This window comes from Hippoglossus stenolepis, chromosome 24 (genome assembly GCF_022539355.2).
Source record: "Hippoglossus stenolepis isolate QCI-W04-F060 chromosome 24, HSTE1.2, whole genome shotgun sequence".
Lineage (NCBI taxonomy): Eukaryota > Metazoa > Chordata > Actinopteri > Pleuronectiformes > Pleuronectidae > Hippoglossus > Hippoglossus stenolepis.
In genome coordinates this window covers 3,892,401-3,904,596 of record NC_061506.1, presented here as the reverse complement: position 1 = coordinate 3,904,596, position 12,196 = coordinate 3,892,401, and the positions used below count along the sequence as shown (strand labels likewise).

Here is a 12,196-nt window from a genome sequence, read left to right as displayed (position 1 = left end):
ATCCATAGTTTCTCTACAGAACTAATTTAGACAACAAACTCTACGGAATATCTTTTAATTTCTAAGTTAGAATAATATAACAAACCCTCATTTACCTCCATACAGCCCTGATGTGCATGTCTGGGCTGCAAGACCGAATGTAACATGGGTTTATTTTCAGTTTTAGGGACAATATGGCCTTAGTGAGCCAACGGAGTCACAGGTGCACACTCACAAACAACACACACAGATGTACACACACCTTCATCCAGTGTCTCAGATTTTCGGTGTGTGTGTGTGTTTGTGTGTCTCCCTGGAGCTGATACGACCATATCATACACACCATCTGCTCAGCCAGTTCCAGTCCTGCACCGATACTGTCAGCATTTCCAGCTGGGTGCCCCGCGATGCAACACACACAAACACACACAAACACACACAGCACCTGTTTTTGCTTGCACAATCCCACAGTCAAATCACTGAACTGGTTTTCCGCAGCAGTTTCCCCATCACCGCTCACTTTGCAACATCTGACAAATCCATTTTCAGGTTATAGAGCTCTTGTGTTGTCATTCCAACAGAAACACTACAATCTTCATGCCTTCCCCATCCAACTGAGTCTCCTCCAAGCCCGTCTGCCAAGTCCCCTCTCGATGAACAGCTTGGAATAGTCAATTATTACATTTCCCCGTGCGCCGCTCCCTTTGGTTACTGTCAGTCAGCATGCATGATGTACTCCAGTCAGATACCTGTCACTCTGCATCTTAGCTGATAGCCTTTTCTCTTTGCATGTATACTGGAATGTCAGTCAGGGCACAGACACGTGGCAGCCGGGGATCAAATCAGAAGAGAGAGGGGTATTTTCTCTTTCAAGGTCAAACCTCTACAATGGTTTTCACCTGTATTAACTCATATTTCTATGGATGTTTTTCCATCTTCGTCAAGAAGGCCACGTCTACATTGATTTATTTCCTCACATGCACAAGAGAGCTGCCGCAGAACAACCTCACTTGGTCTCAATAGTCTCTTATTTCCACAACACCGAAACACTGTGGGCTCACGCACTTCCCCTGATATTAAAGCTTGGGTGAGTAAGTATGCAGGTATCGGACTTTAATCTTGCCTTTTCCTCCTCTTCCTCAGTGGATGAAGGAGATGTGGCACTCAGACTCCTGCTACTCCAACTACGGCGTGGATGGATCCACCTGCTCCTACTTCATCTACCTCAGTGAGGTGAGTCCTGCGTGTTCATTGTGACTAAAGTACTGCTAATACTCCAACAAAAATCCAGGACTACAATACAACACTGTGTATTAAACATGTTTTACTGTGCACAATTGGTCTACTTGTGCAAAATTGAAAATTATATATTGTGCAAAATGAGATTCCCATGAAATCAGCAAAAGAAAATGCAAATGAATGCTCAGTTAATTTCCCTTTAAGTATCATGAGTTGGGCTTTAAGATAAACACCTGCACCAATTCTCCAGTCAGGTCATTTAAAAAAAATAAAATGAAAACAAGATGAGTTAAAATAGAGCTAATTATAACACAACTATTAGAAGATCGCACAGATGGTCTCATTAGTCTATTAATACTTTCACATGCAACCAATCCTAACTTGTTCAGTCAAACAGAACCTCTGTGACACAGATGTGATTTTCCACCAGCAGCAGGTGGATGTTGTTTGGCAATATTTTAACAGGCATTTTATGTGCGAGTATAAAACCACAGGGGGCTGGAACCTCACTCACTGTGAGCTAGTTCAATGCAGAGGTGCAGACAACAGGTAGTTTTGACATGAACCACAAAAAGGATCAATGTGAGCACCACAGGTTTGGACCACAACCGCTCTTGGTGCAACATGGTTTGTCAACTTGTGGAAATTTGGCAAATCATACCTAGTGCGCGGCAGATGCAATGAATAAACAGTTCACAGGGAAACGCATGACCAGCTCAGCACAACACAACACAACACAAGACGCAGCAGCAACAACCACAACCACAAGTGATCTAAGAAAAGAAATGACTACATTAAAACAACAGCTGTTCGAGACAAATGTACACAAATGTTTACAACCTCAGAAAACCTTAAAAACCATGTAGGTGAAAGTGTAATGGGAACTCTTGCATTTAAACATTTTACTCATTCACCCGCTATTATTCGGTACAAAAGATGCAATTAGTCCACCCTCCGCAGAAAAACTGGTGTTTCACACAGTGGCCCTGACAATGTTCCTGTAACCTGAGAACGACGGCGTAAAGACGGAAGTGCTAAAAATAAGAGCAAGAGGAGAGAGGGAAAGAGGGGATTTCATTTTTCATGAGAGCAAATTAGAGCTGGTAGGAGACGACGGTGAGGGAGAAAGAGGAGATGATTGGGTGGGTGGGTGAGGGAGATGAGGGGCTGGTGTGAGCTACTTCTTGAAGAGATGACATTTAAGCCGACGAGGCCGGACCCGGAGACGACTCTGTCTCCACACATCCTCGGGAAACAGGAGAAAGCAGCCACTTCGTACATTATTGATGAGCATTTACATATAGAAGCTTGTGGGGACACTTTGAGACGCTCGATTTTGCACGATTTCTCCCGTGTCACGCCACGGCCAGATATTCACGTCTAATGATGAAATTATTCACGTCCTTAATTCCAATTAAAGTCTGATTTAGAAATTGATCAAATTGGGGAGGGGGGGAACGGGTTTTAATGTTTGCTTTTCATCTTCTTTTTTTAATGGCTTCTATTCATCCCTGAAATGCAGCTAAAATTCAATCTGGTAATGGATCGTATCCCCGTCACCTTGTGAATACAAAACGTTCGGCTTTCAAGGCTGTTTCACACTCTTTAAACGCTCACATCCTCAGCTCTGCTTCCAATACGAGGCAACTGTTTATCATTTCAACGAGCCTTTGTAGATCATAGCCACGATTACGATTCAGTTTGATATACAGTCTCTCTTCCACAGCACAAATGTATATCTTTACAAGTTGTTTCATCGAGTTGTTTATTTTTCGGTGGCAAGCTCGTCCTTGTCGTTTTTTTTTAGAGATGTTTGCTAATGGAAGAAAACCAGAAAATAAGATTTCAACTGTGGAAAGGTCAGTGGCCTGTTATGAATATTGTATACGAGCTGAAAGCATTACAGTCAAGTAAAGAAGGAGCAGAGAAAGCACGTCCTGCTCCGAGTGGATATAAAAATAAAACGGACAACAGCTAAATCCATTAGGAGGAGAAAAACCTCTTCTTCCTGTTCCGTGCATGCAGGAAACAAACAGATTTACTTTGCCATAACTAACAGTTCAAATTCAGAACAGCTGCATCTACCTCTGCGCGTCTCAGCATCCGCCCCTGTTCATGTGATCACACAGTTGCCATGGCGACATGCATGCATTTCCATAGAGAAACAGCCGTGATGGGTCTTTGAATCCATCGCTGGCTCGTCTCTTAAGAACACAGACACTCGAGCTCAAACACTCGCCATGTATAATTCATACGTGTAGACCACCGCGTTAACCTTGCAGAGGGGCGAACCAGGGAGGGCAACATATCATGATGGATGTCAACAGTGGAAGGTCAAGGCTCAAGTAGCTGTGCGTGTGTGTGTGTGTGTGTGTGTGTGTGTGTTGTGGATTGGGCAGGAGAATACACACACCTAGCTTGTCTCCGGACGCCTCGACAGAACTGTTTTAACTATTACTTGCTGGGATAGACAGACACACTTCTCCATAACCTGCTCTGTGGTCAAAAAGAGGAAGGGAAAGCTGAAGTTAATATGTTGAAATTGGTGCCACAGTCCATTCAGCGATATCTGTTTTTCCTCTCTTTTTATGGGGGTGCTAGATTTCGCAGTTATTACGTATGTGGAATTCGTGGCCAACTTTTAGCTGTTAATTTGTGAAAGGAAACTGTCCAACAATGAAAACCCCTCAAGGACACACGCTAAAGAATTTTGCAGCAAATTCCAATATTAAAAGATTGTGCTGTATTGCCCCTCTTTATCTTTTTTTAAATCTCTCATTGTTATAAATTCCTCCTGACTTTTTAATAAATTGCAAAATGTCCAACCCGGAAAGATAAAATTGAAACAGCCAGAAGTATTTGTAGTTGTAAGTTACAGGATTGATTTATTTTCATTTTTCAGAACTCGTTCAATCTTCTGATTTATCGTTTGGGCTTCATAACTAAAATTCCCTCACATATGGGGTTTCTTCTTGCAGTATTTGTGCACACTGAAGTCGAATTAATCACACATACATCATCCTGCTGCTGGAAACACTCGCTCCAGCACCGAATATGTATTATTCAGGGTCTCGATGCAGGAGTACTTGGCTGGGAAACGACAATGCCCAGCTGCTTCAGGGAATTAAACAAATTTATTTGTGAGCCAAAAGGTTTACATATTCAGAAGGAACCAATCGGGTTGGGGCACGGACGGATACACGGTGGTTTTGGTGTTTTATTGACAGTAACAAAACCACAGAATATTGCTTAGAAGTTAGAAGTTTAATCAGTTTTTATTGTTTCCCCACACGTTTTATTCATAGCCAATATTCCAATTAAAAACACTCTAGTTTCCAATAAATGTCTTTATAGACATGTGCAACATTTTGAAAACAGCCCAACAGCAGGTCTCATTTAGCTGCTGTGCTCATTTACTTATGCAGTCTTAGTAAATACAAAATCTGGCTTCGTAGGACAATTACAAGTGTCTGAACTCTTGGGAATACTACGTTTGAACAGACGTTGTCCGACCTCGCTGGACGGCAGACAAGTTCATAGTAGTATCAAATGACCCATGACTGTCCTGCTGTGTGCTCTCGTGTTTAATCGGTGGTCAAACATTGTGTTTCGGTTTGTTTAACAGGTGGAGAACTGGTGTCCCCGTCTGCCCTGGAGGACGAAGATCCTGAATGAAGAAATCGACAGGAGGGGACAGGTGAGAAACGAAAAGCCTTTCTTAAGAGCTCTCATCACGAGACGCTGCTTGTACCAAGACAGCTAGTGGCCCTTTCACAATACTATGAATCACCCACATGTTGTGTCATCACCAAAACAATTACCGTCTGTAACTACTTCCCGTTCCTGCCGTTTGTCCAGAGTAACCCTTTCATGTGTTTTATATAAAGTCCCTCTGCATCATCGTGTGCACTGTGGAGACAGCACAGAGGAACATTTCACTATGAAAGCCTTATAGCCTTCGTACGAGTTTAAGAGTATAGTTTTAGAATTCCTTTAACCACTGTCTGGTTGTGCTTTTAAAAAAGAAGAAGGGTGCAAGTGAGCAAACAGGCCGATCGGCAGTGTCAACGTGCCTCGAAACAGTCGAGCAGATCCCGCAGACAAAAAGCCGGAGTGACGGGACCTTGGGACAAATCTGGAATAATGATCTTCAATCCCTGCCAATGCTCTCTCAAATCCCACTTAAAGGGCTTCTCCGAGGCTGACAGGCTCGTGCACAGTCCACAGTATCAGCGCTCCTCGAAAAAACACACACACGCTCGCTTCCCTCTAGGAAAGGGTGGATCAATATTAAGCGCTCCTCACCCCCTCCCTCCCTCTGGATGCATCGGCAGCACAGAGCCCTGCGTGGTGGCGGCGTGATGCCATTTGACAGGCTTTGGAGATTTTAATTCCGGCCCCCGGATTTTAATAGGTTCGGTCTGCAGAAGTGATTTCCTGTCGCGATGAGGGATGCGAATGCTCCGCAACAGCTTGGTTTCAGACACCTTCGGAGTCGGTAATGGCGGCGCTCCTTCTCCCGCGCTCGCTCCATCTTTCCCTCTCACCGCTCTCTGCTCGGTGAATCCTTGAATCAATTACCTTTCAATCTGAAATGAAGAAATAAAAACAGCTTTCAGATGAGGTCATGTTATGAGCGTGTTATGACATTTTCTATGAACTTGGCCAGAAGTAGCCTCGGTTTCATTTCCTCATTCTGTACCACGGTACTCGCAGTTCCAGTTAGTCGCACGCTCTGAGGAGACAGGAAGGAATTAGTACAAGATGTTGTGCACAGCGTGACTTGTTTTTCTTTTCACATCTCACTTATTAAACATTTAGATGAACTGGGCCCAAATATGTCCTAAAGCCGCCTAAAAAAAATCTTAATTTTCTCCTCTCCTCTCCCCGCTGAATACTCAGGCTATTTCCACATCCTCTCACCATAAATACAGGTCTGTGCCTCCCTGGATTCAGCACATTTTTTTACTCTCCACATTTATACCGAGCTTCCTCCGATGTCTTGCTCTCAGGGGAGACAGTTTATGACGGTTATTATCACCTCAGCAGAGCCACTTTAACTCCAGCGTCACAAACTTTCTCAGACAAATAGGCCACACAGAAGGTGACAGATGGTGCAAGGTTCAAAAATCATCCGTCCTCTCTTTCATCTGTAGGCCTGCTTTCTTGTCTCTATCTCTTTTTAACCCACCTGCCAATCTCAGGTGGTTAAATATACGATTTTGTCAGATTGGATGAAGCTTTCATTCTTAAATATGCGCTGTTTGATTTCGAGCAGAGGCTCTTAGCTGCGTTACCCGAGATCTAATCGAATGGTCTCGCTCTAAGAAATTGCCAAGCCCCGCTGGCAATTTGGAAGACTGCAGAAGTCAATATTGCAATTTTAAATGACAGTGGATTAAAATTTTAAAGATCGCCTTGGGATGGAGGTTGAGATTGAAGATAACACAACAGGCAACGGGTTAACAAGCAGAACGTATCGGTACTGCGTCTTTAGCAAGGGAAAGTAATGTTTTCGTTTTTTTTAACCTTTGGTGTTTCTCTGTGTGTGCGCAGGCCGAGTTCCGCACCAGTTTCGAGGAGCTTTACCGGGTGATGTCACAACGGGAGGAGTTCCGCTGGATGATGCTGAGGATCAAGCGCATGGCCGATCCGTGGGTCGCCGCCATCCGCTCGCTGGCCTCCAAGCAGAACCTGGCCAAGCGTCGGAGGAAGAAGGTGGGCATCACGTGCGCTGATAGAGAAATCATGTGAAATGTGTCCGAGATGAATTTATTGCTGCAAGAGCTTTGTCCCTTTGTTTCCCTGTTCATGTCCTTATTAGCTGTACAGCTGTTTCTACTGATTGCAAACAAACTATTGTTCCAGCCGCTAGAAAAATGATGTGTCACTTCCACTACGCCAGAACATTTTATTCAGTAAAAGAACTATTAGGCACATTGTTCAAAATAATGGATGAAAAGCTTTTGTGAGTTTTTGGTTTAAGTAATATATCGGTCGATGACAGAATACCAAATAAAAATGTGACAGATTATTACATTAAGCAGCAAACGACACACAGAAAAAACAGTTTGAAGAGTAAATATAGATTTTGTTTCCAAAGCTTGATCGGAATGAAAAATCACAACTGAGTTTATTAAGTTGTTAAGATGAAATGTCTTTAGATATCTTCCTAAAAGTAAGATGAATGTTACCCAGGAACTTTCTAAAAAACGATCTCCCTCTTAAAAACACTGCACACACACACACACACACACACACACACACACACACACACACACACACAGTCATTCACACTTGTAGACAGGCTCACTTTGGCTCAGGGTGGAGATGGTGGCGGGGGAGGCCTGACATGGATATTCCATTGTGTCCCAAGCTGGTAACAGCTCCCAGCTCTGAATAATGTACTCCACACTTTCCACTGGTCTTGTGAATAATTCACGTCACATTCCTGTGATACCGCGGTGCTGATTCAAAGCAGCTTCCCCCTTTAGCAAAGCAAGAAAAAACGAACACCCCCTCATCTATCTATCTGTATAGATGTGGAATATCACCTGTCCTTCGTTGGCTCTCATTTGAATCCACAAAAAAATCTATAATTAATCAACGAGTGTTTCCCTCCGGATACTTTCCAAGCCAGTACTTTATTGCAGCCGCTAATCTCTTTTGGATATTAATCCTCACATATTAATCCTTGACTAGTTTGCTCTGGGACTGGGGCTGGCTGTCAACAATGAGAAATGCGCTGGTCACTTCAAACAAAGCCCAGGTTTTACATCCTGCTCCTGCTGTGGAACACTGTGTTCCCTGCAGCTACTGAAAAACCCTCCTGCATGTGTCTGTTATTGTGTGTGTGCGTGTGCGTGTGTGTTGTTCAGATTCCGGTTCGGTTGCATGTGTTTGTCTCAGCATGTGCAGAGAAAACCTGCAGGGAAAACCTGCACGTGCATGAAACCGCTGACCGTCACCAAACAGGAAAAAGATTTAGATCTGTTCAAACACAAAACCAGTGCGGTGCCTTTGAATGCTTTGTCCACCATTCTGTCCGAGTAATTCACAGAAGGACTGGTGTTATTGTGGCGTCCTTAAAACTAAAATCCTAAATGTCCCCCCCCCCTCTTTTAGATCTTGGTTCACCTGGGCCTCCTGACTAAAGAGTCCGGCTTCAAGATCGCAGAGAACGCCTTCAGCGGCGGCCCACTGGGAGAACTGGTCCAGTGGAGTGACCTCATCACCACGCTGTACCTGCTGGGCCACGACGTTCGCATCTCAGCCTCCCTGGCCGAGCTCAAAGAGTCAGTACCACACTGAGGGCCACGACGTGCTTTAAGTTTGTGTTTCCCCCGACAAACTCTTTAAAGTTGCTTTTAATCTTATCCCCAGGATCATGCGGAAGGTTATGGGGAACAAGTCCAGTTGCCCGACACAGGGCGACAAGGTGGTCGAGCTCATCTACATCGACATCGTGGGACTGACCCAGTTCAAGAAGACACTGGGACCTTCCTGGGTCCACTACCAGTAAGTTGGTCCATTATATTTCATTTAATGACCATCAACAGTTATTTTCTCAATGTATGATGAACACGCTATCTTCTTATTCTTAGTTTGGGTTGTTGCACGCGAGGGATTCGTGTTTTTGTCAGGCTGGTTGGGAAAATGGTGGTTTTCTGAGCTTTGACGAGGATTTCATTCTAATCGAGCACAAACCAGTTTGGGTTTTGTAAATTCTGCGAAGGACATTATTTATCTAAAGGATAAAACCACTTGCTGGTTGACAGTTGCAAAAACCTGCTGAATCAACACAATGTGCATTTTTTTTTTATGAATTTCATTTATTCAGGCAGGTTTTGCTGAGCCTGCACAGTCTCATTCAAATCCCTGTGCAGTTTCACACCAGGTTCCGCTGTTGGCTACGGCTCAGCAGGGTTTGGTCCGTCAATGGTTTATCACCTCGTGCTGTAACTGTCTTTCTCTCGTTTCCCTTCATGTCATTACGTCAGCCGCTCAGTGAATCCAGCGATTTCGTACACTTGTTTAACCTTGTGCTTCGGCTGCCAACTGAGCCTCTCTCACGCGGGCAAAGGGCATCAGGTTGACGCTCGTCTGGCACTCGGTCAGACAATGACTCTATTTTCTCCTGATACCATTTCCCAAAAGGCTGAAGGAGCGATTCCTCGTCTATTCTCGCCCCCGATTGCTCCGCTGAGGACTGCGAATGAGGCCTTCCTTGTTTGTTTTGAGAAAAGCTCTCATCGGCTCGGACTGACAGGAAAGTCTGAGGGGGCACTAATGGCCCCACTGGTTCCTCCTGCTTGTCACCAGGTTTTGTTTGTCTGCGACACAACACCTCAAAGTGCATCCGCTGCCTTTGTGTCCTGAGGAAATTGATTCAGCCTCCAGCGTAATGTGAGGTCCAGATGCTATTTCTGAATTATTTCTCCTCCTGCCATTAAAGGACACTTATGCTGGAGCACTTAATTCACTACATGCTGTCTAGGAGCCTTGTGAGAGAAGATTTCTTTCTTCTCCTGTCACTAAATGTAACCCGGTGTGCTTCTACTCGGCTCTCTCTTGCCTTTGTGACCTGCCGTTCCTATTGTGAATCTCAATCCTGTCTTCACTTTGCCATAGAGGAAGGCAGGCTGATACCGTACGGACAGAGCGTGCCGGATTTCTTTGCATATCAAACCCCAAATTCTTTCAAACGATAAAAGTGTCATTATCGTTCCATTTGTAATCATTTATTTTTAGTGTTCGGGGGAAAGAGTTAGTCTGCCAGGCCTTTGTGTGATTAATGTGTTTTGCTATTGGCCCATTCTTCTTGCTGTCTGTCTTGCACCACTGAGGAGGAATGGCATTGTTTTTAAACCATTGTGTTGTGGGTGGAAAGTAGAGCCAGCGTTGCCCTTGTTGTTCTATTTCATTTAATCCTTTCTTCATCCAATAACTTATCAGACAATGCACTTCCATCTGTGTAAGCCCTGCTGCAGAAAACATGTCAGCATATATCTACTGGGTTCAGTGTTTGGCCTTGAAAACAATAATGCAGAAATGAAAGCGGACAAATGAAACGTTAGTCATCAACTTCGTGATTTTTTGATTTCGTCATTTTGCTTCTTAACCATGTGTCACTTTGTTTTGACACCATACAGCCTGTGCTATGTAGCTTGTGTGTGTGTATCTGTGTGGGATTTGTACTGCGTTAGTTTATTTGCGGTGCCGTTAAGACAACAACTTCTTTCGGTGGTTGTGCGAGTTGTGAATCATACAGAAGACAGTATTTTTAAATAGCTTTGTCAGGAATATGTAAACAACAACTTGGGAAATGCGTCTTCAATTAAAGACTGATGGGATCGGATTACGCAAAAACTACTGAAGCGATCTCCATAAAATGTTGTGGAGGGGTGCGGCATAACCCAAGGACCTAATAAATTTCTCACCGGATCTGGATAAACAGATGGATCCTTTAACATCCCAAAATAACCCGTTGGCTCCGAGAGCCTTTCTAGTTCAGGCTAAAGTCTGTCAACTGGAAAACAAAGTCCAAAAGTAACGGCAAATGAAAACAGACGTTGTTAGTTTGATGACAGTGCCAGAGATGATATCCCCCCCCCCCAGCTTCAATCATTTTTTTTAATAAGCAAATCTTAATGTTGGGGTAGTAATTCAGATATAATGCTTTTATAGAAGAGGCCATATGTCTGTTTATCACCCAGGTGTTGTGTGAAGCCTCAGGGGTCTGCAGACATGTGATGGACCCTCAGGCAGAGCCATACAACACACAACTTCCCATCTGATATCACAGTTACCTAATGGTCCGTATGGGACCGCTCTATTTCCTGCTGATTTCACACGGGAGGCGACTGAGGCAGCAGAGAACTGGTCAGTTACAGTCGGCATTGTTTATTAGTTATTGGAAAACATCATCTCCCACCCAACTGCAATATCGCAGTGTCATGCAGTGCAACCTCCGCCGCCGCCGCCACATTATCACGCCCACCGCCAAGTCGCCCGCCCGCCTCGCTGCCGCCATATTTAAATCATGTTACGTCTGTGGCAGCGTTCCACCCCCTTCTGTTTAGGGTATATCTGTCGGGGGCAGATGAGGGTTGTTTTGGCAGTGCAGTTGGCATGTGGGCATGTTGTTGTTATGCTGCTTTCAGTGTAAAGTTTCCTCCTGGTGAACATGTTTCCCAGCTCTCATCTCTCCCAGGGCCTTTCCCAGTTCACACAGCCAGCTGCACAGCATCTGCCTGGGCGGGGATACAATCACTTAGCGAGAGAGGGGGATTTTTTTGAGCTGCGTTTGTGTGCGAGAGCTTATACGCTTGGCGTCCATGACTTTTACACCTGACTTCCTCTTATCCAATGATTAAAGTTGAATATGCCACCTCAACCCGAAGAAGGAATCTCTTAACTTGATTTACCGACAAGTAAATCCTTTTCTTTGGGCAAGACACCCCAAAAAAACTGGCTCATCCTTTTAGGATTTTGTCACAGTTTACCAAACGGAGATAAGTAAGTTTGTAGTAGAAACAAATCAATAGAAAACCTGTGATTAATAGCTTGAGAGGGAGCGATAGATTTAGTAATTTGTGGCCCTTTGTCTTCCCGAATGAAACTTGTAAATAGCCAGGGACCGGACCGGACCGGACCAGACGCAATCACAGCAGCATCTAGAAAACAGAAGTAACAATGAGCGAGTTGGTGAATGCAGAGCGTGGACTTAAAGGTCACGAGTGAGCGGCTCTCAGCACAGATACCGCTCCCTCTCCCGCTTGTGCTCTAATTAATCCTGTGCTGTGACCTTTGAGTCAGACATGATGTTCATTCACAGTCTCACACCTCCAAGGTGCAGACGGCCTTTATCTCTCCGTGTGAGGACGGAGCTTTGTCGCCGATTTCCCCCCAAGCTGACCCAGCAGTGCACGTAACAGAACTTCAAACTTGCTGATTTGATGTTTCTGGTAGTTAAAGT

At 44.4% G+C, this 12,196-nt stretch overlaps 1 protein-coding gene across 2 annotated transcripts in view; it reads left to right on the top strand.

The window, feature by feature from the left end:
* mgat5 (alpha-1,6-mannosylglycoprotein 6-beta-N-acetylglucosaminyltransferase) overlaps positions 1 to 12,196 on the top strand; it is a 70,693-nt gene that overhangs the window by 31,421 nt on the left and 27,076 nt on the right. For both annotated transcript variants that reach the window (XM_035150199.2, XM_035150200.2), the window contains exons 5-9: positions 1,123 to 1,212; positions 4,844 to 4,915; positions 6,775 to 6,936; positions 8,344 to 8,513; positions 8,602 to 8,736. In XM_035150199.2, the coding sequence (XP_035006090.1) occupies positions 1,123 to 1,212; positions 4,844 to 4,915; positions 6,775 to 6,936; positions 8,344 to 8,513; positions 8,602 to 8,736 (629 nt within the window). The remainder of the gene's footprint in view (positions 1 to 1,122; positions 1,213 to 4,843; positions 4,916 to 6,774; positions 6,937 to 8,343; positions 8,514 to 8,601; positions 8,737 to 12,196) is intronic.